The sequence below is a fragment of the Heterocephalus glaber genome, unplaced genomic scaffold, assembly GCF_053883595.1.
Source record: "Heterocephalus glaber isolate CG9 unplaced genomic scaffold, H.glaber_assembly_v1.0 deba00001547, whole genome shotgun sequence".
In the NCBI taxonomy this organism is placed as follows: Eukaryota; Metazoa; Chordata; class Mammalia; order Rodentia; family Bathyergidae; genus Heterocephalus; species Heterocephalus glaber.
Genome location: NW_028258340.1, coordinates 257,201 through 282,641, shown reverse-complemented (window position 1 = coordinate 282,641; position 25,441 = coordinate 257,201). Strand labels below are relative to the sequence as shown.

Sequence of the window (25,441 nt, the reverse complement as noted above, 5' to 3'; positions counted from 1 at the left end):
CCATATGAGGAAACAGTTCTTTTCCTAGGAAAAGATCCAACAGAACTCCTTGGCTGATGTACAGGGTATATGTATCAATGCTACACTGTAGCATTACTTGTTTTCTTTTTTGAGACAGGGTCTCTATGTAGTTCAGACTGGTCTTGGACCCACTATGTAGCCCAGGATGGCCTTGAACTCACAGCAGCCCTTTTGCCTCAGCCTCCCAAGTGCTGGAATTACAGGTGTGCACCACCATGCCTGGCATGCCTTAAATAGTTAAACTGAATATTTATGTTTCAAGTATTTTTCTGCACAAATGTTCTATTTCATGACAAGTCTTTTCAAAAGAAAAAAAGTATATATATGTACATATATATATGTATATGTATATCTCCTCCAGGTTTTGTTTGTTTTGTTGTGTTTTGTTTTTGGTACTGGGGATCAAACTTGGAAACTTGCTCTTGGGAGGCAGGCGGCAGAACCACTGAGCTAAATCCCTGGCCCTCTCCTCCAGTTTTGATTCCAGAAACACATATGCACTTTCCAAAAACAGCTACAGGTCTCTTTGAACAAAGCCACATGTGTGCACATCCACACAAATACATATACAAACCTGTATTCATTTTTAAACCAAAATGTTAGCATATAAAACTTCCAGACTGAGGGTGTAGCTCAGTGGTAGAGCACTTGCTTGGCATATGCAAGGATCTAGATTTAATCTCCAACAGCAACAAGTATAATAAAATATAGCCAGGGATTTAGCTCAGTGGCACCGCACCTGCCTTGCAAGCGCAAGGTCCTGAGATCGATCCCTGGTACAAAAAAAAAAAAAAAGAAGAAGAAGAAACAACAGTTTTGAGAGCCATAAAAATTATGCTTGAGGAATGTAATAGAATTTAGAATCATACAAATTAAATTCAGATTCAGAAATTTTGTGAATAAAATAAAATATAACTTCTAGCACTTGTTTGTCTTAATAAATCTTGGTGATAATTCAGGTTTAGTATGTTTAATGTTTACTTCCTTTTAAAGGCTAAATCTTATTTCATTATGCAGCTGTATCAAAATATACCAACTATCCTCAATGAATGTAATCTTTTTTTTGTTGTATTTTGAGACAGGGTCTCATTATGTAGTTCAGGCTGGCCTTGAACTCATTATGTAGTCCAGGCTGGCCTCAAACTCACAGCAATCCTCCTGCCTCAGAATGTAATTTTTATATGTTGAAAATATGAACTGATAATATAATAATAATGAAAATGGAAGAAGGAGTCTACAGATGGAGGGAGGGAAGTGAGTAGGGAGGGGAAGGGGAATAAAAAGAATGAAGATATGTTAAGTATATATACCCATTCCCTAAGATGAATGTAAGCATCATGTACTCCAAACATATACTGATAAAATACACATATCTATGTATGATACACACACACACATATGAACACATACATATACTGAGCATGGTGATACATACCTATAATCCTAGCATTTGGGAGGCTGAGGCAGGTGGATTGCTGGGCTATATCATGAGTTTGAGGCCATCCTGAATTACACAGTGAGACCTTCTCTCAAAAAAAAAGTAATATGTTAAAAAAAATTCATATATACTAACCTGTCCTTTATTAATGGACATTTAATGTATTTCCAGTCTTTTACAATTAGGCACAGTGCTGTAGTGAATATGGTTATACATGTCTCAGTTCATACAAGGGAGAGTATGCTTAAAGAGAAATTTCTGCAAGTGAATTCCCAGGACAGATTATATATACATTTTTATTTTTTTTTTAGTAAATTTGCAGTACGTGCAGTTTACAGTTATCTTGGGGAGTGGATACATGTACATAACACAGCTTGTTTCTTTTAATCCCCTTCCCCTTCTCTCCTCTACCCCTGCTTCTCTCAAGTCCTTTTCTCCATCTCATTCTTGTTGGTATTATTAATCTTAGTTCATGTTAGAGCATATAATGTTAAATTCATTGAGGTTATTAGGTTCCTGTACATGGCATATCTTTATGCTACTTATCCCCCCTCCCCTTACCCCTTGTCCTTAGTCTCTTGGACCCCTTCCCATTTGCCAAAGATCCATCTTCTTGTCTCCTTTTATCCATCTTCTGTTGATCTCTTTGTACTGTGCCTTACTCAAAGGAGAGATACCATATGGTATTAAAGCTTGTGTGTCTGATTACACTTGTATTTTTGATAGATATGTCAACTTGCCCGCCTTGTGGGTTGTATCAGTTGTATATGAGTGCCTGTTTTCACCTTATCCAGGACAACACGGTGTTTTGTCATGTTTGGTTTTTCTTTTTAGCCAATCTGATTGGTTAAAACATGGTATTTCAGTACAAATTTAATTTACATTTGTCATATTATGGCTGAGATTGAATTTACTGATTGTATTTAAAGAATCAATTTTATTATTTTTTCTTAACTGTTTTAAATTTTCCTTTGCTCATTTTTTTGTTAGGTTGTTGCTATTTATATACTAAGAGCATTGTTCTTTGCTTTTTTATATGTCCCAAATATCTTTTCCCCTGCTTCTCATTTGTCTTTTTTGTTTGTTCTGGGGGTTGAACTTAGGGCCTCCACATGCTCTACTGCTGAGCTATATACCCAGCCCCTCATTTATCTTCTAAATGAAAATTTTGGTGTTTTTTTCATGCATTTTATCTAATTGAGTTTATCAACCTTTTTTAGAAAGGCTTTCCTCATTGCTCAGCTGTATTTGGGGAAAAACCCACTCTTGCATTTTTATTTGAGTACTTTTCTGTTTTTATTAATTTTTATTGATTGATTGTAGCATTGGGAATTAAACCCAGGGCCTCATGCATGCTAGGCAAGTACTTTGCCACTGAACTACATTTCCAGCTGTTTTTATTTTTTATTTTGACAGATTCTCACTAAGTTGCCAAGGCTAGCCTCAAATTTGTGATTCTCCTGCCTCAGCCTCCTCAGTAGCTTGGATTATAGTCATGCACCACTAGACCCAACTAATTTTTATTTTTTCAAATTCTATTTTATTTTATTTTATTTTTGGTACCGGGGATCAAACTCTGGACCTTGCACTTGCGAGGCCAGTGCTGGAACCACTGAGCTAAATCCCTGGCCCTGATTTTTAAATTTTTTACTTTTATTTCTGTGACTATCTGAATTTTGTTACTATTGTAAAGTCTTAGCCTCAATCTATCTTTATGTTTTAATTTTTAAATTTAATTTTATTTAAATTAATTTTAACTGACATTTATGTGTCTATGGGATACCATGTGATATTTTATACGTATATGCATTGTGTAATGTTGAAATCAGGATAAACTCATCTATCTCCTCAAATATCAGTTGTGATACAAGGGGGAGGGTCCTTTGAAGAAAAGTCACTGGGGGGCTGGGGATTTAGCTCAGTGGCACTGCACCTGCCTTGTAAGGGCAAGGTCGTGAGTTCCATCCCTGGTACCAAAAAAAAAAGAAAAGTCACTGGGGAAATGGATTTTAGACTTTGGTTCTCTTTTGTGTTTAGTGCCAGGAAATCCCAAGTTTAATTCCTCTCCCCTTTCCATAATGATATCTGCAAGTATCCCTTGTCTGTGTGCCTTTAAAAATTAATTAATTTTTGCAGTGCTGGAGATGGGACCCAAGGCCTTGTGCATGCTAGGCAAAACATTCCACCATCCCTAGCCCTCCATGGGAGTTTTAAGGGGAGCAGATGGCCCTGGTTTGTCCCTTTCTGATTACTTAAGTTGTATTGTGTTGATTTGACCTTTTCTGTAGTCAAATCTTAAGGTGTTGAGCTACTGTATCTATTTATGAGGGAAGAGTATTTTGCCGATATGTTGTATTTTTGAATAATGTCTCCAATTTCTGGTTGTAAGGTATTGATGAACTTACTGACTGAGACAGATGTGGTTTGATCTTTAAGAGCAAGACTGGTATAGTCCATCCATTTTCTATCTCTGTCTGTAGTTAGAGATCAATTTGTCTTTGTTGTCTACTCCTCTGCCCTATGGTTTTAACTTGCACATGTGGTTTGGGGTGTTCTGATTTCTTTGAAGGTCCATATCTGCCTCCTAGCAGTTGTACAAGTTGATATAAATCAAGGAGCCCAGGAGAATATGCCCCAAGGACCAATCTGAATCTATTACTAAATTCTTCTTCATTCTTACAGGGAGTTGGGAAGTCTTTAACAATAGCATGTAAATCTGAGCAAGGTCAAGGCATAAAGAATGCTTGTTCTCAGAGCATTGGCCTTCTTTTCATTGCTGGTGGAGAAAGACCAACAATACAGGTTAGGATGCGGATTTAGGAGCAGGAGAATTTAATGGAACTAGAGAGGATAAAGAAGAGTGGAGGATGAAGGAGTGGAAAAGGGGCAGACTGAGGTGGCACAGATGGAGGGTTCTAGATGAGAAAAGGGATGTGAAGTTCAGTTGGGGGTTAAAGAAGAGATAGAAGAGTGAACTGGTGGTGAAAGAAAGTTCTTAAGGGACAATACAGTTAGAGACAGATTGGAGACATTTTCCCAATTTTCCCCCTTGTACAAAAAAAAAAAAGCTGAGCAGTGGTAAGAAGAGATCATAGTGCCTCAGGATTTGGAGTGCTTCACAAATTAATACATTTAGGAAGATCTCAAGTGCTGCAAAGGGGCCATTATATTTCTAAGTGGTCCTTAGTAAAATTATGCCAATTTTGATTTTTGGTTTTTTTGGTACCGGGGATTGAACTTGGGACCTTGCGCTTGCAAGGCAGGCGCCAGAACCACTGAGCTAAATCCCCAGCCCAGTTATGCCAGTTTTGGAGTTAACCACCTGAAATGTCAGCATAGCATATACTGTAATTGGCAAGAGTTTTTTGAAGGAATTGCGGATTGGATTGAGAGTTTGCAATGAAAACCAAGAGTAAACAAAAACCAGAAACAAAACCAAACTGAAAGAGTATTCAAAGGATGAAAATCACATCCTTACTTTGCTACATGGACAACATCTAGAGCAGTGATGGCGAACCTTTTAGAGCTTTCTATGATGCAAACATCCTGCTATGGTACTTGTGCTATAGGTTCACCACCACTGATCTACAGCATAAGTATCAGAGGTTGAACTCTGTATGGATCCCCAAATCAGTGATCAGGAGAGAAACATGATGGGTAGAGAAAAGGGGCCTGGAAGTAGACTCCTTGTCCTATCCAAGTCATGGCAACAAACTGTCCAAGGTAAAACATGAACAAGTAAGAATATTGGTTTTATTCAGGCAATAGAAAGAGCGTTGCAGGGGCCGGGGATTTAGCTCAGTGGCACCGCACCTGCCTTGCAAGTGGAAGACCCTGAGTTCAATCCCCCGTACAAAAAAGAAAGAAAGAGAAAGGAAGGAAGCAAGGAAGGAAGGAAGAAAAGAGCATTGCAGATTCAAGCAGTAAAGTCATGGCAGGGTGATTTTTTAAAATACTTTTTTAGGGAGGAGTACACAAGTTATAGGTGGAGGGATGTACAGGGGGGAGAGTGTTTTTGCAATCAGTAGAAGTCTCAGCCAGCTGACAAGGAAATGTTTATTCTGTGTCTAGCTAGTTTCAAAAGCAGCTTAGTTATCATTCATGAGACAAAGAAAAAAGAATTGGAGGGTATCTTTCAGGCCTTGTCTGCAGTTTTGGCCAAAAAGGGAAAGGTCTGCATCTGGCCTTGTTACATGTAGGTGGTAGTCATCCAAGAGTCTTAGGAGAGTCATGATGGAGGGCAGACAACAAGCCTTAGCTAAACCCTATGGGGAAAACTGGTTCTTTGTAGTAAATCATTTCTAAAGAAGGAAAACAAAAAGGTATAGGGATTTCTTAACTGTTACTATTTATAGGGTTCAGGTAAAGTTCAATACTATCAACAGTTCTCAATTCTTCGTAAAAACTTGATTCTGGTTCTTGTTATTGGAGAGGCCATCAAATGGCAATCATTCTAACCAGTCATACATGTCTACACCACCAGCCAGCCACGTGGCTTCTTTTTGCCTCACAGAATAACTGAGCTAGGGTGGTGGGGGGAGAAACCATTTGGAAGTGTTGACAAGTGCTTTTGCATTTGAGATGCAAGACTGGGGTCCTCCTTAAGAAGGGAGAGGGTTGACAGATACAACAGTTAAATTTAAGGCCCTTGTCAACAGTTTGGGGAGATGTAGCAGATTTCACTTTGAGAGGAAGACTCCCAGTGGGTTTCAAAAGACAAGATTGTAAATGTCTCTCCCTCCTGTTCCTTCTGGGGTTTCCTTTTTAGACACTGGGTTATTGCTCTCCCTCTATAGTGATGCATTATTACTGTGGCTCACTCTAGTAGCTATAAGTTCATCTTTTTTCTAGCCGTCCCCTATGAGTTCAGACCTTCCATCTGAATGAGTGAGGTGCAAAAACGGGGCATTTTTGTAGGTTTACAGAGTTCTGTTATATTCTGTACTTGGGCCCATGCCAGTCACTCTAGAACAGTAGTGGTGAAACTGTGGCATGCGTGCCGAAGCTGGCTGTTTGTTATCATTGAAAGCTCTAAAAGGTTTGCCATCACTGCTCTAGAAGGACATAGCAAGCAGTGTACTGAACTAGGCGGTAATTACAATGATGTAGGACAATGTCATTGCAACCAGAGCATCCAAGTGGCTGACCAGAATTAAAGTCCCTTACATTCCCTTCTGGTTGGGCTGCCACCAAGAGGGTTACCAACCACTATAGTGTAAGGTTCCTATTAGAGCAAAGAAAAGTTATACCCAGGAATGTTTAAGTCAGAATCTCAGATTTTAAAAATATATCAATATGATCCTCAGTGCCCTTTGCTCTGATCCTTATCGAGGGAGTAGTCAAATGAAAATCTCTTTCTGAGATCAGCCATATTCACTGACCAGACTGCCTAAGGTTTGTGGATGAGGAGGTGAGGGAGGGAGGTTCTAAACTCCGAGTCAATTTTTTAAATTTTTGAGTTCTGAGGCCGAAACCCAAGGCCTCATATATACTAGGCAAGTACTCAATAGCTGGGCTATCCCTCAGTTTTTGAGGAGGCCATTCTAACACTTAACAATATCAGATGCCAGTGAATGGTGGGAATAGGAGGTCAATCAAATACCTTGACTATTGTTTCATGGCTTTTGCAATAAAAAGTGCACCATGTTCAGTCTGCAAATAGTCCAGAAAACTGAAAACAACCACAATTCTGCGGCTGGAGTTAGCTGAACAATTTGAAACAGCAACACTTATCTTGAAATATCAACAGAGAGATAACATCTTTGATAACTCTGAGAGGGGGTTTGAGGTGTGATGTAGTTAATTTGCCAGGAACAAATGGAGCCACACTTCATGTAATGTGCCCTTCCTTATCACAGTGCGTCATCTTATAGGAGTCACAATTTGGTGTGCAATGGTAGCTTCTGTTTCAAAACAGAGTCCTGTAATTTGTGCCCAGTCTGTGGCAATGGATGGATGCCATGTTCAGTGTTGTGATTGGTCCAAGTACCAGTGACAGTAGCTGGGCAGTGAAGTCTCAATCAGCAGCTTGGTTCCAGTGAGTTCCATCAGAGAGTAGGTCCTCACCATAGGCATCTACATTGGTGACCCAGACCATTCAATTAGTAGCTCTGATCTATTCCCACAGTCCATGATACTAAAGAAGGCAGTCTAGTCTCAGTCTTTCATCTTTTCAAGTGGGAAACCAAACAGCTAGGTCATTAGTAGTAGCTCACTAGTCAATAAATAGCAAAGACAATATTGGGCAGAGTTAGGAAAATGGCCTTGAGTTTTTCCTGCTGCTGTGTGGAGTGCCTACATCCACTTACAGTTCTGCTGAGGTTGAATAGCCACATAGCCCATTGAAACCATCAGATTTTAGCTTAACCAAGTCATTAGTTGATGAGATCCAGGCATTTAGGGAACCTCTGTGACTCAAGGGCCCCATTAAGCCTAACATTCTTGTACTAGTTGGCATGCTAGGAAATAAAATTTCTCCCAAATGGGTAGTTGTTCCATTTTCATGTAAAGCAAAGATGCTGCTGGGACCAGGACAGCTTGAATATACGATTTTCTTTTGACAAACGAGACTTGTTGGGGTCTTCCCATCTTGTTAGTCATTGAGTCTGAATCAATAACCAAAAATCGTATTGTCAGGCTGGAGAGTCACAAGGCCTCTATGCGTCAGGTGTGCAATTTCAACAAGGACTCAGTAATAGCTGTTTTTCCTAATGGGTGTGGCTGGTAGCAATATAAGGATGACAGGTACAAAACCCTAAGAGGCTCTTCTGGGCCAAATCTAACCTCAAGGGCCTTATTTGTTAGAAATCCCATTGGGCAGAATCATCATTCATCGACTGGTAGCTCAAAGGGTCATTTAGGCTTTGGGGGGCCCTCAAAAATTTTTTTGGAAAAAATTTTTTGGAGAGCAGAGGATGTGCTACAGCTTTAAGGATGGCATCTTACTGTCCTTCAGGTCTGGGCCCCATTTCAAGGACACTGATTTGTGGTTTAGCTCATGTAAAGGATCAGGTAGCATTTCAAGTGAGGTATGCACTGTCTCCTATACTCAAAGAATCCCGTATGCTTTCTTTTGGGAATTGCTTTTGTGTGAGGTTCAAACAAGTTTTTGCTTGATGGCGATAAGAATAGAACATTGATAATTCACCCGAAGTACCAGACACTTTACTTGGTGAACAGGCCCCCGAATTTTGTCAGTATTTACCTGTGATAGCAAAGGCATTATTAATACCACAGTCAGAGCCATTGTGGATGCCACTTCTGACTTGGCAATTGCTATAGTTTGAATATGGTTTGTCCCATCAAAATTCACGTTAATGCTTAATTTCTAAACGCAGCAGTGTTGGGAGGTGGGACCTCATGGGAGGTGTTTGGGTCACAGGGGTGGGGCCCTCATAAATGGATTAATGTTGTCTTAAAAGAGTGAGTTCTTACTTTTCCTTCACTGGATTAGTTATTGCCAGAACCAGTTGTTATAAAGCAAGGTTACTTACCTTTTAAAAAGCTTTTATTTTTGTTTTATTAGTACATGTTTCCAATTCATGCAATTTGCAATGATCTTGGGGAGTGGGTATGTGTATGTTTTACAGCTTGTTCTTTTTTAACAACCCTTTCCCGTTCCCTTCCCCTCCCACCTCCTCCTCTGGTTCCCCATCCCCTTTTTCATATTTGTTGATATTGTCTTAGCTCATGTTATGGCATATAGTGTTTACGTTACTTTGGGTTACTTGGGTCCTGTACATGCCACATCTTTATTTCTCTTATCTCCCACCTCCTCCTCACCCCTTGCCCCTGTTCCTTTGGACCATTTTCCCATTGCAAGAGATCCATCCCCTTGTCCCTTTATCATTTTCTTGGTTCCTTGCCTCACTCAAATGAGAGATGATACTATATGGTATTTAAGCTTGTGTGTCTAGTTTATTTCACTCAACATGATGTTTTCCAGGTGCATCCATTTTCCTACAAATGTCTCAAATATGTCATTCTTTATAGCTGAGTAATATTCCAGTATATATAGTTACCACATTTTCTTTATCCAGGCATGTGTTGATGGGTATACAGGCTGCTTCCAGGATTTAGCTATTGTAAATTATGCTGTTATAAATATTGATATGCATGTATCGCTGTAGTATGATGTCTTAAGCTCTTTAGGGAAGATGCCTAGCAGGGGAATGGCTGGGTCATGTGGAATTTCTAATTTCAGTTCTTTGGGAAATCTCCATATTGTTTTCCATAATGGTTGTACCAATTTACATCCCACCAACAATGGAGGAGAGTTCCTTTTTCACCACAGCCACATCAACATTTGTTATTTGATTTCCTAATGATTGCCATTCTTTCCGGAGTAAAATGAAATCTTAGTGTTGTTTTTATTTGCATTTCTCTAATGGCCAGAGATGTTGAACATTTTTTCATATATTTGTTGACCATTTGTATTTCTTACTTTGTGAACTATCTGTTCATTTCTCTTGCCTATTTTTTGACTGGGTCTTTAATTTTAAGTGATTTAATTTTTTGGCATTCTTTATATATTCTAGATATTAGTCCTCTGTCTGAGGAATAGCTGGCAAAATTTTTTTCCCATTCTATAGGTTGTATCTTCACTCTACTGATTGATTCTTTTGCAGTACAGAGCTTTTTAGTCTAATATAATCCTGTTTGTTGATTCTCCCTGCTATTTCTTGTGAGACTGAGGTTCTGTTTAGAAAATCCTTTCCTATACCTATGTCTCCAAGTATTTTACCTATTTTATCTTTCAGAACATTTAATGTTTCTGTTTTAATGTTTAGATCTTTAACCTGTTTGGATTTTAATTTAGTGTGTGGTGACAGATAAGAGTCCAGTTTCATTCTTCTGCAAACAGATAACCAGTTTTCCCAACACCTCTTGTTGAATAGGCTATCTTTCCTCCAACCCATGCTTTTGGCCCCTTTGTCAAAGATCAAATAGTTGAATATATTTGGGGAGGTTTCTGTATCCTCTCTGTTTTTGTTCCAATACTATGCCATTTTTATCACTGTTGCTTTGTAGTACAATTTAAAGTCAGGTATTGCTATGCCACCTGTTTTGCTTTTATTGCCAAAAATTACTTTTGCTATTCTAGGTCTCTTTTGGTTCCATAGGAACTTTAGGATTGTTTTCTCTAGTTATGTAAATTATGCTGTTGGTATTTTGATTGGGACTACGTTGAATCTGTATAACAGTATGGGGAGTATGGCTCTTTTGAGAATATTGGTTCTGCCTATCCAGGAGCAGGGACATCTTTCTATTTTCTAATGTCTTCTTCACTCTCCTTCTTTATTACAATTTTTTTTTTGATACCGGGGATTGAACTCGGGACTTTGTGCTTGTGAGGCAGGCGACCGAACCACTGAGCTAAATCCCTAGCCCAACTCTCCTTCCTTAGAGTATTGTAGTTTTCTTTGTAGAGGGCTTTTACTTCCTTGGTTAGGTTAAGTCATAGGTCTTTCATTTTTCTTGAAGATACTGTAAATGGTATTGTTTTCATAATTTCCTTCTCATCCCTTTGTTGGTGTACACAAATGCTAATGATTTTTGTGTGTTGATCTTGTATCCTGTTACTTTGATGAAGTTGGTTATTCTAAAACTTTTTTGGTAGAGTTCTTTGGGTCTTCAATGTAGAGTATCTTGTCACCTGCAAATACAGTGGACCCTCAAGTTATGACCTGCCTGACATATGAACAACTTGGGTTAATTAGGTTAATGGAAGATTCATCTGCCTCTTGTTATTATAGCGTGTACCCAGGTAAACATCCAACTCTCAGTTGTATTGACTAAGGTACACCCAGCCCTCAGAACTGATTCGTAAGTCAAGGGTCCACCTTAATGATAATTTGAGTTCTTCCTTTCCTATATGTATCCCTTTTATTTCTTCCTCTTGCCTAACTGCTCTGACTAATGTTTCAAGCACTATGTTGAATAGCAGAGGTGATAGTGGATATCCTTTCTTTTTTCTGATTTTAGGGGGAATGCTTAGTTTTTCCCCATTTAGTATGATGCTATTGGTTTGTCATAAATAGCCTTTACCGTATTTAGGTATGGCTCTTCTATATCTGTTTTCTTCAGGGTTTTTATCATGAAGGAGTGTTGGATTTTGTTGAAAGCCTTATCTGCATCTGTTTATATGATCATGTGGTTTTTTACCTTGCTCTTGTTTATGTGGTGTATTACATTCACAAACTTATGTATGTTGAACTACCTTGCATGTCTGGGATGAAACCTACTTGGTCATGATGTGTGATCTTTTTGATAATGTGCTGCACTCTGTTTGCTAATATCTTGTTGAGGATTTTTGCATCTATGTTCATTAAGGAGATTGGCCTATGGTTTTCTTTTTCAGTTGGGTCTTTTATCTGGTTTTGGGATCAGGGTGATACTGGCTTCCATAAATGAGTTTGGGAGCACTCCATCCCTTTCAATTTCTTTGAACAGCTTGAGTAGTATTGGTGATATAAGAGCCTTAAAGGTTTTGTAGAATTCAGCAGTGAATCCATCAGGTCCTGGGCTTTTTTTCAGTTGGTGGATTCTTTATTACTGTGTCAAATTTATTGCTTGTTATTGGGTTGGTAAGCATACTTATGTCTTCTTGGGTTAGTTTTGGTTGTTTATATATATCTAGGAATCTGTCCATTTCTTCAAAATTTGCTAATTTGTTGGAATATAATTTTTCAAATTAGTTACTGTCTTCTGGACTTGGACATTGTCTGTTGTGAACTCAACTTTTTCATTTCTTTTTTTTTTTTTTGGTGCTGAGATCCAAAACGGGTCCTTGCACTTTTGAGGCAGGCGGCAGAACCACTGAGCTAAATCCCCAGTTCTCAACTTTTTCATTTCTAATTGCATTAATATGAATCTTTTCTCATTCTTTTGGTGAGTTTGGCAAAGGGCTTATCTAATTTATTTGTTTTTTCAAAGAACCAGCTCTTTGAGTCATTGATTTCCCCCCCCCCATTAAATTTATTGGTACATTTCAGGTATAAAATACAGTTACATACATCATTGGGATCTTGTACCATTACATGAGTATCTTGGTTCTTTTTTTTCCCCCTCCCCCTGCCCTCCCTTCACCCCCTCCACCCTTCCCTATTTGCAAAGATTTTGTTTCCATTTTTTCCCTTTTCTCATATTTTTTCTTTTCCCTTCTTTCCTTTCCCCTACCCCTCCCACTTCCCCTGCTCCTTTAGACCTTTACTTCCTATTACACAATATCAATTATACATTTTTTAAATTAAAATATCAAGACCTAGGAGACATTACCACAGATTTTACAAAATTTAAAAGGATATAGAAAACATATTTCAAAAATCTGTTTTGAAATAAATTTGACAACTTCTAAGAAGTACCTTGGAAGACAAATTAATGAAACTAACTCTGATTAGCCCTAGATTGGTCTTCTTGTTGTCATCTATTAGCTGCTGGATAGTCTTCTCTTGTTCTCTTATTTTCTTTTTGGATTCTTTGAGCTCTTTTTCATAATTCACTATTTTGTCCTCAATATTAGACACTCTGTCTTCACATTGGTCATCTCTTCAATGTATGAATTCTATACAGATTTTTAAAAATTTCTGGTATTTCTGTCTGACATCTTTTAAGGATTCCATGTCCTTGTTGAATCTGTCATTCAAATTTTGAACTGTTTTGGTAAGGTCACCTTTTTACCTATTTTTTAAACCTATTTTTTATCTTTTTTTTTTACCTATTTCCCTGTTTACCTAATTCATCATGGGCATATTGAGTGCAACTGCTGTGAGCTTTTGGTTCATTTTCTCTTTAAACTCATCTATTTTTCGTTATCCCTTCTAAGAACATTTCATAGCTTTCTGCTACCTGGTATTTGTTTTCTTCTTCCTTGGTGACCCCTTGATCTGCCTTGGGAGGATGGGAGGGTTCCTTGTTTCCTCCTTCTCTTATTTGTATCTGTGTGTGTGTGTGTGTGTGTGTGTGTGTGTGTGTATTCTTTTAAAAATTATATATGGCTCCCTCTTTTTTCTCCTCCCCCTTTTTTGAGGGGGTACTGTAGATTGGGGACTAGAGAAGTGAGGAGAGTTTGTGGCTTATACGGAGATTTTTAGTAGGGTTTTGCCTCTCCTTAAACAATTTTAGGCTTTGTATGTCCAGTACTAGTATTTACTCCTTCTGTTATTTATTTTAAGTGATTTCTACTCTGTCCCTATATTTTACTGAATTGCTTCTGTTGATAGCTCAGTGGTTCCGCCACCTCCCTCGCAAGTGCAAGGTCCCAAGTTTGATCCTCGGTACCAAAATATATATATATATATATATATATATATATATATATATATATATATATATATATATATTAGAAAACAGCATGCACAGATTCAATCTTACAACATTTCTTTGTGATAGTTCTTGCATTTATACTCCCCCCTTGTCTGTTCTCTATGCTCACCATGACAACTTAGTATTTGTGGTTGCTCTGCTGTGAGGTAGTTGAGATGGGATGGAGGAAATGGAAATGGCTGAATTAGTAGTGTCAGGCACTAAGTGGGAAGTTTGAAGGGGAGAATAGTGGTAGATGAAAAGAAAAGATTGATGTGGGGTCTGATTTTATTGGAATACTATTAGTTGAGTTGATGTTTTAATACTGAGAGTTTTCAGAGATTTTTATGGGGGCAGGGTTGAGCTATGGGAGAAAGAGGGGTTACTTGGTGATTGAGGAAAGCTATGTGGTTATCAGAACTTGCTGGACAATAAGTTAGGTAACATATGGAAGAGCTAAAAGCTTAGGATGGGGAGGATTGAGGAATTATACTAATGAAGATAGGAGTGGCTGTGAGGGAGCTAAATATGGTGAATTAAAAAACTTGGGAGGAGGAGTTTACATTTTGGAAAAAAATAAAGAAATATGGTAATAATATTGTCTTGGGGGTTTAAGATGAAGAAACTAGATAAAGAGCTGAGATGTTGGGTGAGAATCTAGACACCTATTAAATCAGAGCCAATGAAAGAACAAATATGCAAGAGTAACAACCTAATAAATATAGGAAACCATAAAAGAAGATAACATAATCCCACACTACTAAATAAATCAAGAAACATACAAAAATTTAAACCAATAAGATGTCTGATGAGCACACATTTAATATTCCAATGAAACATTGCATATGTGATTCTCAATAGCCTCTTTGCCAGAAAATCTGAGTGCTCACACCCCAATAACTCCTCTGATCCCTCCACTGAAATCCTGAAGTTAACTCAGACTCAGGATCTCTTTCTCCCAGGTTGCAGGCATTCTTGCAGAATCTGATCCAGTCAGGAACTCTTGCTGTCCCTCTCCCTGGGTGTGATGGTAGATTTGGCAGACAAATTCACTGGCACTAAATTATCTGCTGATGAGCCTGGGATGTAGCTCAGTGGCACAATGCCTGCCTGGCAAGAATGAGGTCCTGAGTTTGATCCCTGGTACCAAAAAAATTAAAAAATGAATAAATTGGTTTCAGTCCATAATCGTCTGGCTCCAAGGCAGGGTGGGTGGCAGACAGGCATAGCAGAGGAGAAACAACAACACAAGGTAGCAAAAGCAACAAGGACCTTAACAGCATCTTCCTGCCCCTTTTATCTTATTCATACTGCTTAGCACAGGTAGCACTGATGCCCTGAATCCTAGTGCCCTTGGGCTTAGCCCCACCATGAATCAATCATATACTCTAGATTCAGCCACCTCCAAAATAGCCTATGACCACACAAGGCTTTGGGGGACATCTAGACACAAACCATAACACAGGCTAAACCATTACTGTGGTATCTATCAGTGCTAGTTAACATACCATAAGACCCTGTTTTGGGTTTCCCTTTAGCAGTGGGAACACAGCCCCAGTGTGAGCTTCAAATTCTGTGAACTGAGGCTGAAACTGGCCTCTGACTGCAGGATCTGAGTCGTAATCGCCAGTCCCTACCTGTCAGCGGGATACACCGCATTCTGCTCTCCAGCTGCTGGCAGTCTCTCGTGACTGCCCTTTCCTCATCCACCCTGGTAACTTAGCATGTGAAGCTGCCAAGGGGCTATTGTGGGGCCCACGTTCAAACATTTAGCCCTTCCCTACAGTGGCATCCCTGCCAGCTCCTGCTCCACATGACTGTCCTAGGGGGCTTGTACCACAGTCACTCACCAACTGTTTATTCTGGAAAGCCGCTCAGGAAGCATGTCTCGGATTCTTCCTGCTGTTTCCAACTGCATAAGATCCCCCTGGTCCAGATGTAGCTCTCTGGTTCTCCATCAGCAGAAAGTTAATTTCACTTTGCCTCCCAGCTGGTGGCTACCCAGCCACTACTGGTGGCGCTGCAGTCTCTCCTCTGCTGCCTGGTCTACCTCTTCTGTATCACTTAATCCTATTTTCTTCTTCTCTGTCAGTTCCCTCGTGGTTCCTGTGTACCCTCCACTCAGTTCAGTTCCTCGCTAAGCTATTGTTTTCCAGACTCCAGACACTTTGTCCTGGAGAAGCTAAGTTGCTGGCATTAGTTGCCCTACCATTTTTTCCTGCCACCCTTTTTGTTTTGTCTCTTCCACTTGTACCCCCTTGCCCTTCCACTTTCCATTGTGAGTTGAGGCAGCCTGAAGCTGGGCAGATGACAGCATCATGCTTCTAGACTTCCACTCTCCACAACCATAATCCCAAATAAACCTTTGTTCTTTATGAATTATCCAGTCCCCAGAATTCTGTTATAGCAGCAGAAAATGGCTAAGATACTAACAAAGAGGACCAATTTATATAGTGACAATTCTGGCCATCAGAGGATAAAGCAAAATCTACTCACTGGTGCTAAATGACAAGGTACTGAATACCCCTGGGAGGGAGCTGAAAATCTGTATTGCAGACCTTGCCACATGAATACAAATTTGTCTTGCCCCTTGGCATCAAGAACTGTGAAGAGTCTAAGACTTGGTCCTTTGTATATGCTAACAACTGGGATTGCCACCATTTCAAGTGTGCGGGCAGAAGTCACAGACTCTTGAGTCAGTAATGAAAAATTATTGCAGAAAAAAAGCAGTAGTCAGCTTGGTTGCACATTGGGGAAAAAATTAAAAATAAAATCTAGCAACCCAGGAAATCCTCTCCACACATGTAGAATTGGAAGAAAAGAGGTTTTGTTTTTGTTTTTGCGTTACCAGGGATCAAACTCAGGACCTTGCACCTGCAAGGCAGGTGCTGTGCCACTGAGCTAAATCCCCGTCTCAGAAGAAAAGAATTTTATCATTGAATGTGTGTTAAACCAGATTGTAGTGTGCATCCCAAACAATCTGAGAATGAGATTACATGAACAGAAAGGAATTCCTCCTTTTATGCAGTTGAGCAGATACACTGTCTCAAGAAAATAATAACTTGCCAGGTGTGGTGGCACACCCCTGTAATCCCGGCACTCCGGAGGCTGGGGCAGGAGGATCACTGTGGATTGCATAGTAAGTTCAAGACCACCCTGAACTACAGAGGGAGACCCTATCTCAAAAGAAAAACAAAAAAGCTTGTGCTCATGTGAGAGGACTTGACAGCACCATTTACTGTAACATTCTTTCATTCCTGGTAATTGGAATGGTTATCTGTGCTAGTCAACTGACTGTATCCAAAAGCTGAACTGAGACTTCTGTTAATGACAAATGTATTTACTGAGTAGAGCCAGGTGCCTAAGCTTAACTTGCAGAGTTGACAGCGAGACTGGCTGCTATCTTCTTTCATGTTTGTATGTCAAAGAGATGGCTCCCCAGCTCTTAAGAAAAAAATTCCTGAGTTGTAATGCTGACAGAAGACCTGTTTAGCTTTTGAATTTTTAATATACATTTCTCTTTATATTAGTGCATGTGTGTAATACAGAATAGTGATGTTGGGTTTGGGGAGTTGATACATGCATATAACATATTGATCATCTTCAATCCCTTTACCCTCCTCTCTTTCCTCCCCCCCTCCATCCGATCCCCTTCCCCATTTCCAAGAGTCTACCTTCTAGTTTCTTAATATCTCTCCATTATTTTATTCATGCACTTATTTATATTGTAGGTTTCTAATATAAGAGAAAGTGTGCAGTATGCAACTTTGAGTCTGCTTCATTTCACCTAGCATGGTGGTCTCGAGTTTTATCCATTTTCATGCAAATGATTTAACTTTGTTCTTCTTTACAGCTGAATAATATTAAATTATATATGTATGTATACATCTTTTGCTTTATCTATTCAGCCGTTGATGGGCATCTAGGCTGTTTCCAGAGCTTAGCTATTGTGAATTGCACATTATAAACATGAATATATATGTAGCACTATAGTATGATGTCTTTAATTTTTTCAGGAATATGCCCAGGAAAGGTAGAGCTGGGTTCTGAGGTATAGCTCTTCATACTGATTTCCACAGTGGTTGTACTAGTTTACACTTCCACCAGCAATGTAGGAGAGTTTCTTTTTCCCGCATCTTCAGAAGCATTCATTGTTTTTTTTCTGTTCTTGATGATAGCCATTCTGACTGAGATAAGATAGAATCTCAAAGTTGTTTTGATTTGCATTTCCCTAATTGCTAAATATATTGAACATTTTTCGTATACTTACTGTGCATTTGTAATTCTTTTGAGAAATGTCTATTGAGTTTACTTGCCCATATTTTGATTGGGGCATTTGTCTTTTGGATTTTTTTTTTTAGTTCTTTGTATATTTTATTTTTTTTAATTTTTTTTTTTTTGGTACCGGGGATTGAACTCAGGTCCTTGTGCTTTCAAGGCAGGTGGCAGAACCCCTGAGCTAAATCCTCGGCCCTCTTTATATATTTTAGATATGAGTCCTCTATCAGATTCCCATTCTGTGTCTCTTTACTGTTGTTTCTTTTGCTGTGCAGAAGCTTTTTAAATTTGATGTAATCCCATTTGTTGATTCTTGATATTATTTCCTGTGCTATTGGATTTCTATTCAGGAAGACTTTTCCTGTGTCTATGGTTACGTAACATTTCAAAGGGGCAAAAGAAAGATTTACAGAGACAAATTTTTTCAAGAACATGCTGTAAGATGAAGGGGGATGGTCTCTTTCCCTTTTGACAATAAGAAAATTTCCGTTTTTTCCTTGCAATTTTCTCTTCTTATATATTAACAGTACAAATTTCAGTCTAATTTTCTTCATCACTCATCATGTTCTACCTTTCTCTGGGTAGTTTGAAGCCACCTAAAGATCAGCAAATTTATGGTAAAATGCAAAGCAAAGCAATTATGAAGTTATCATAGGAGAAATTTTAAAAGTCAGTAAAATTTTTGCCATGGGGGATAAACCTTTAACTTTAACAAATGATTAAAGCACATTCTTTTTTTTATTTTTTAATTTTTAATTTTTTTATTTTTTTGGTACCGGGGATCGAACTTGGGACCTTGCTCTTGCGAGGCAGGCAATGGAACCACTGAGCTAAATCCTCGGCCGTAAAGCACATTCTTGATTACCAATGTGCAAAACTTCTCATTTGCTTGTATATTGCTTTGTTAAATTCTCTTTATTCTTTGCTCTTTCAAATGGTTACATTATTTTGTAATTCCTTATGAAGTCTTACTCAACCTATGTCTAATGAGTAGTTTTTTTTTTGTTTTTTTTGTTTTGGTACCGGGGATCGAACTCAGAACCTTGCGCTTTCGAGGCAGGTGCCGGAACCACTGAGCTAAATCCCCGGCCCTCTAATGAGTAGTTCTCCAGAGGACTGATATTCTAATTTTAATTAAGTGATTTTTTTTCTTATAAGGTCTAATAAATTTCTCTTCAGTAATATCAGGTAATATCACATTTCCAAAATTTAACTCCACATCTTCCCAAATAATATTTCTGCAATACAAAAACAGAGATACCCATGGACATTATCTTTGTCTGTTTTCTGTTGCTATAGCAGAACACCTGAGAGCTAGTAATTTATAAAGAAAATGGGCTTACTTGAAGCTATGGTTCTTGAAGTCCCAAGAGCATGGCACCAGCATTTGTACAGCTTCTGGTGGGGGCTATTTCAGTGATGGAAAGTGGAAAGGCCAGCAGGTATGTGTGGAAGAGCAAAAGCATGAGGAGTCACCTTGCTTTATAACAACCTATTCTTGTGGTAACTAATGCAGTCTTGTAAGAGGGAAAAGTCACTCATCCCCCCAAGGTGTCATTAGTCTATCATGCAGGGTCTGTCCCCATGACTCAAACACCTTCCACCAGGCCCCACTCTCCAACATTTCCACATTAAGCAATTAAGCCTTGACATGAGTTTTGGTGCAGATAAATCATGTTAAATTCATACCTGTCATTGTCTATTACATTATTATGATATACTCTTTGAAGGTGTTGTAATTACTTTCTTGGTGCTGGAACAAAATATCTAACACTCACAAGTTGAAGTTATTTCATCTCAGATTTATAGAGGTTTCAGTCCATAGTTGACTGGCTTCAAGACAGGGCAGTGTGGCAGAGGAGAAACAGTTTACGGCAAGGCAGGCCAGAAGCAGCAAGCAGCAGCAGCAAGCCTGCCTTCTTTCTGTCCTTTTATAGTCCATCCAGGTTACATGCCTATTGATTGGTGCCATCCACACTATAGGTGGTGCTTCCCATTACCCACACCCAGAACAATGCTAAACCAATCAATTGACTTGTCCAGTTATCACACCTTTAATCCATATTCACACACCCTTAATCCCATTATTGCACACCCTAGATCCAGCCACCTCTGAAAAGCCCCATCAAGATAAAAGCCCACAACAGAAGGGTATAGATTGAATTTCTAGTATATGTCATGTTTGGGTCTGATTATTTTAAAGCTTTAGGAAAACCCCAATCTATGGACCATGACTTGCACTAGTTCAAATCAATAGTAGTAATAGGCCTGAAAATCTCCATGAATAATAGGCATCAACCTTTGTTCATACTGGGACTGGATAGGACTTGAATCCTAAATTAATTCAGTAACATTAAACCTATTTTTTGCACTCTCTATCTGTAAATGACAGATTTGTCTATTAATTAGGTGGGGTTTTTGTTGTTGTTTTTTTGGTACCGAGGATTGAACTTGGGTCCTTGTGCTTGCGAGGCAGGTGGCGGAACCACTGAGCTAAATCCCTGGGCCCTAATTAGGTGGTTTTTTAAAAACATTCTTCAATCTCTTCTGATGTAATCACAATCAATACCTGTATGCCCCTTAAAGATGAACAGTCCTGTAATTCTGAACTAGTGAATTAGTGTCTTAGTTACTTTTTTTCTCATTACTAAGACAAAATACCTGATACCCAAAGTTAAAGGGGAAAAGGTTTATTTAGCTCACAGTTTGGAGAGGTTTCAGTCTATAATTGGCTAGCTCCAAGGCAGGTTGGCACATGGCAGAGGGGCAACAGTTCATGGCTGTGGAAGACAGCAAAAGCAACAAGAGGACCTTAACAGCGTCTTCCTGCCTTTTATCTTTTTCAGACTACTTACGGCAGGGTGAATAGCACTCACACCCTTAACCTTAGTTAAGACCTAGCCTGCCTAGCACTGCCTCATGAACTGATCACACACTTTAGATTCATCTACCTCTGAAATAGCCCCACTTCATTCATATGAGGCTTTGGGAGACACCTAAACACAAGCCATAACAGATGGTATCTTGGAACTAGTTTATAGGTAGTTGCTTCTGGACTACACAAGTAAGTACCTCTGATACCTTTGTAGTGACTTTTTGTTCCATCATTAAATTATTCCAATTCCAAAATTTTCTCCATTTTCATTCTAATTGAGCTCCCATTGCTTATAAAAATCTTGCATGATGTGATTCCATCCACTTTTCATTTGTATTCTCTGTTTTTGTGATTGTCCCAAAGCTCTAATGTGTAGCATTCAAAGTCTCAAAATCAAAAGAGTTAGGTATACCTGTGCCTGTTCCTATTCCTGCTAGGATTGCATTGTGATGCTTTCTTTTGCCCTTGTGTAGCATCAAACAGACCCCTTAACAAACAAATTCCAAATTGGGAAGATTCAAGAGATATGTATCTATTTATGAAGACTGATATTAGCCTCATATTTTAAGAGAAATCACCCACCAATAATCCTGAAGGCTATTAAAATAGGTTCATGGTATTGCCATATTCTAAACCAGTGATCACGAACCTTTTAGAACTTTCAGTGATACAAAAAATCTATTATGGCACATGTGCCATAGGTTTGCCCCACTGTGGAGGAATCAATCTTTGTCTGTCTGTCTGTCTGTCTGTCTCTCTCTCTCTGTCTCTCTCTCTCTGTCTCTCTCATTTCCACTAGTTTTTTTTTTTTCTGTACCAGGGATCAAACTCACGACCTTGTGCTTGCCAGGCAGGCCCGTCGTCACTGAGCTAAATCCCTGGCCCATCCACTAGTTTGTATGTAATTTATCATTACTATCTTTACACAGTAGTTGTCAGTAGTTTTTTTGTTTTTGTTTTTGGTACCAGGGATTGAACTCAGGACCTTGCACTTGCAAGGCAGGCATGGTGCCACTGAGCTAAATCCCTGGCCTGAGTTGTCAGTAGTTTTATTAAAGCAAAACACTACCATAGTAAAGGTGAGAGGACAAATTGCTAGTAGGCTTTGTCCTATAGTTACATATTTTGATTGTATTATAGTTAACAGATTCCTATATTCTCTAAGGATCATTCTAACCAAACCAATTAACAAAACATTTTTGTATGAAATTTAGGGCTCGACTTAACTGGATGCATATTATTTATTTCAGTATTTTAAAAATATTACCAACAAAGGTGGTTGTACCATTACTATGCTGATAATTGGATTGGTGGACTTAAAAGCTCAGATTATTCTATGAATACAGTATAACATGGAATTCATAGAGTGTTTTAGTCATTTTTCTTGTCACTTGCACAAAATACCCAATACTTGCAACTAAAAGGAGGAGAGGTTTATTTTTTTTTCTTTTTAAAAATTTTATTGAAGAATCCTGAAAGTAGATTTGGAGTACATTTCTTTTTTTTTTAACTTTTATTAGTACATGTTTGTAGTACTTAATGATTACATTTGCTGTAGGAAATTGATACATGTATATAACACATTTCAATTTTATTTTTCCCCCTTCACTCCCCTTTTATTTTTCCAGCATCAGATTAATTTATTTATCTTAAAAGTGGTTTATTTTGGCTCACATGTCAGTCCATAGTCAGCTGGCTCCAAGGCAGGACAGCATGGCAGAGGGGCATGGCAGACAGGAAGTGGAGAATCAGGGGAGGAGCTGGGAAGGGAGATATACTCTTCTGGTTATAGCCACAGTAACCCACCGCTTTTGACCAGACCCTCCCTCCTAAAAGCAAGTCAGCTATACTGTCCCCATAATCCAATCACTTTTTCAAAGCCCTGACTATGAAGCCATGAGGCTTTGGCAGGACATCTAGATATGAACCATCATGTTGGGAACATGTAATTTTGGAGGCCATGATTGAGAGAATGAGAGAGAAAAATTACCCAAAAATAATAAATAACAGATTTGTTTTCTGGTAAATTGTGATTCTTAAGAAATTGAAATCACCCTACTATGAACAGGACAGCAAGGCAGCCTATGAGAATAGTAATAAGTTTGCCAACATACCCTTTCCAGTTGAGTCCCAGTATCAGTATCAGTTACACTAGAAAATTCTAGGTTCAAGTCTTTGTGAGAATGGTAGTCCAGGCATCCTCAGGTGCTGGCCTCACAGGAAAGCATGAATCCAACTGCATTTTTCTCTTACTTTGATAGAATGAGTGAACAGCAACACTTGGAGAGGTCCCTCCCAGCTGGATGACATCCTATCCTTCACTGGGCACACATGCATATAGATAAAGACTCCTGGTTAATAGAGGTGGCAGACTTCTTCCAGCAGGTCCTTCCAGATCCTTGACTTTCATATCTCAGGGTTTCTAGGGAAGACAAAAACCCTTTTAAATAACTATGACTATGATCATGAGAGGATTTAAGTACAAGTAAATTGGATTTTAGTCCCAAATCATAGGTCTACCAAACATTTCAACGGTAGTGACAGTATGCTTGCTAGGAAGTGTTGCTTAATTTTAACAAGGCTAATGGTGAATTTGTAGATCATTTTAACTCATAAGATCACTGAATCTTGGCCAGTGAGGCTTTTTAGAGTTTGATTCATTCATTCTACTTGTCCACAGGACTGAGGGTAATAGGGCATATGATAGTTTGTAGAATTATGCATGTTTGCCTAATTCTTGACCAAAAGTGAAAATAAACTACCTCTATATGATTCAGTCTTCTCTGATATACCAAAAATGGAAATTATATTTATGAGGAAAACTTTTACCACTTCCTGAGCATCAGTAAATAAGGGGAGCTTCAGGCCATTCTAATGTATGCACCATAAAAAACCCTTATCTTCTTCAGGCATTGATTCTGTGAAATCCAGCTACCACAAGGTTCCTGGTACAGTTGGTTTTCTCTAACCAACTTTGGAGGTGGTATAAAGATTTTTGCTGACAAATAGCAAATCATCATCATCATCATCATCATCATCTTCTTCTTCTTCTTCTTCTTCTTCTTCTCCTCCTCCTCCTCCTCCTCCTCCTCCTCCTCCTTGTCTTTCTTCTTCTCTTTCTTCTTTTTTTTTTTTGAGGCAGGGTCTCCCTTTGTAGTTCAGGCTGGCCCTGAACTCACTATGTAGCCCAGGCTGGCCTCAAACTCTAAGCGGTCCCCCTTCCTCAGCCTCCTGAGTGCTGAGATTACAAGCATGTGCCACCACTCCCTGCTATGTTTGTTAATTTTTATATGTTTTGAAGTATGGTTCAAGGTTTGTTTTTTCCCCAATATTTATATCCATTTCTTCCACCATAATTTGTTGAAAAGACTTTCCTTTCCCCCATAAAATCTCAGTGGCACCTTTGTCAAAACACAGTTGTCCATACAGATGTGGGTCTGTTTCTGGACTCTGTTCTCTTTCAATTATATATGTCCATCCTTACACAAGAATCATATTGTCAGAATTACTGTAGCTTTATAGTAAGTCTTAACATTGGGTGATATAAATCTTCCATACTTTTTCTTGCTTTGGCTATTGTAGGTTCTTTACATAGTCATACAAACTTTAACATCTCCTTGTCAATTTTTACCAAAATAGAAAAATTATTGATTGAACAAGCAGAAAACAAATCAGTAAGATGATAGAGAATTTGAACAACATTCAACCAACTTTATTTATATATTATAGAACCCTATAGCCATTGAAGTTAAATATACATTTTTTGGAGACAGGGTCTTGCTATGAACTCACCATATAGTCCAGGCTGGCCTCGAACTCATGGCGATCCTCTTGCCTCAGCCTCCCAAGTGCTGGTACTACAGACATGTGCTACTATGCCCAACCTATACATTCTTTTTTTAGGGAAGCATGGAACAGTCTCCTAAATAGAGTGTATGTTGAAATCATACAGAGTATATTTTCTGGCCAAAATAGAATTACATTGGAAATGTATGATAAAAAGATACCAAGATAAAATGGTCATATTTTTGAAGCATAAATAAAAGCAACAGTAGTAGGAGCTATGTCAAGTTAAAAAAATGGAGGTGGGTGATATACAGGCTTCCTTTAAAAGTTGTAGAATACAAATTTCCCATAAAACTGTGTAACAAAATAGACGCAAGGTCAAATCCTTTAAAATTATTTTTAAAATTAAAGATTGACTAAATTTCATACATAATGAGTATCAGAAATTTATGATTAGATGTTTGCCTTCTATACTATAATACATATATGTGCTTAATAGCTATATCATATAATATATCATGATGAAAAATAATTAAAGACAACTTCCTATCTTCTCCCCATCCCCTAGTGCTGACCGTGCTGCCTTGAACAGAACTGTGTTGTTACAGGTACTAGTGTCTTTTGAGGACGTGACTGTGGACTTCAGTAGGGAGGAGTGGCAGCAACTGGACTCTACTCAAAGATGCCTGTACCATGATGTAATGCTGGAGAACTACAGCCACCTGCTCTCACTGGGTAAG

The 25,441-nt window shown here is 38.7% G+C and overlaps 1 protein-coding gene across 5 annotated transcripts in view; it reads left to right on the top strand.

The window, feature by feature from the left end:
* The window catches only part of Znf81 (zinc finger protein 81), a 174,614-nt gene that overhangs the window by 88,653 nt on the left and 60,520 nt on the right, over positions 1–25,441 (top strand). For 4 of the 5 annotated variants that reach the window (XM_087189917.1, XM_087189918.1, XM_021252508.2 and 1 more), the window contains one exon: positions 25,310–25,436. In XM_087189917.1, the coding sequence (XP_087046043.1) occupies positions 25,310–25,436 (127 nt within the window). Of the gene's footprint in view, positions 1–25,269; positions 25,437–25,441 lie in introns of all 5 variants that reach the window. The other variant, XM_087189920.1, reaches the window with a different exon arrangement.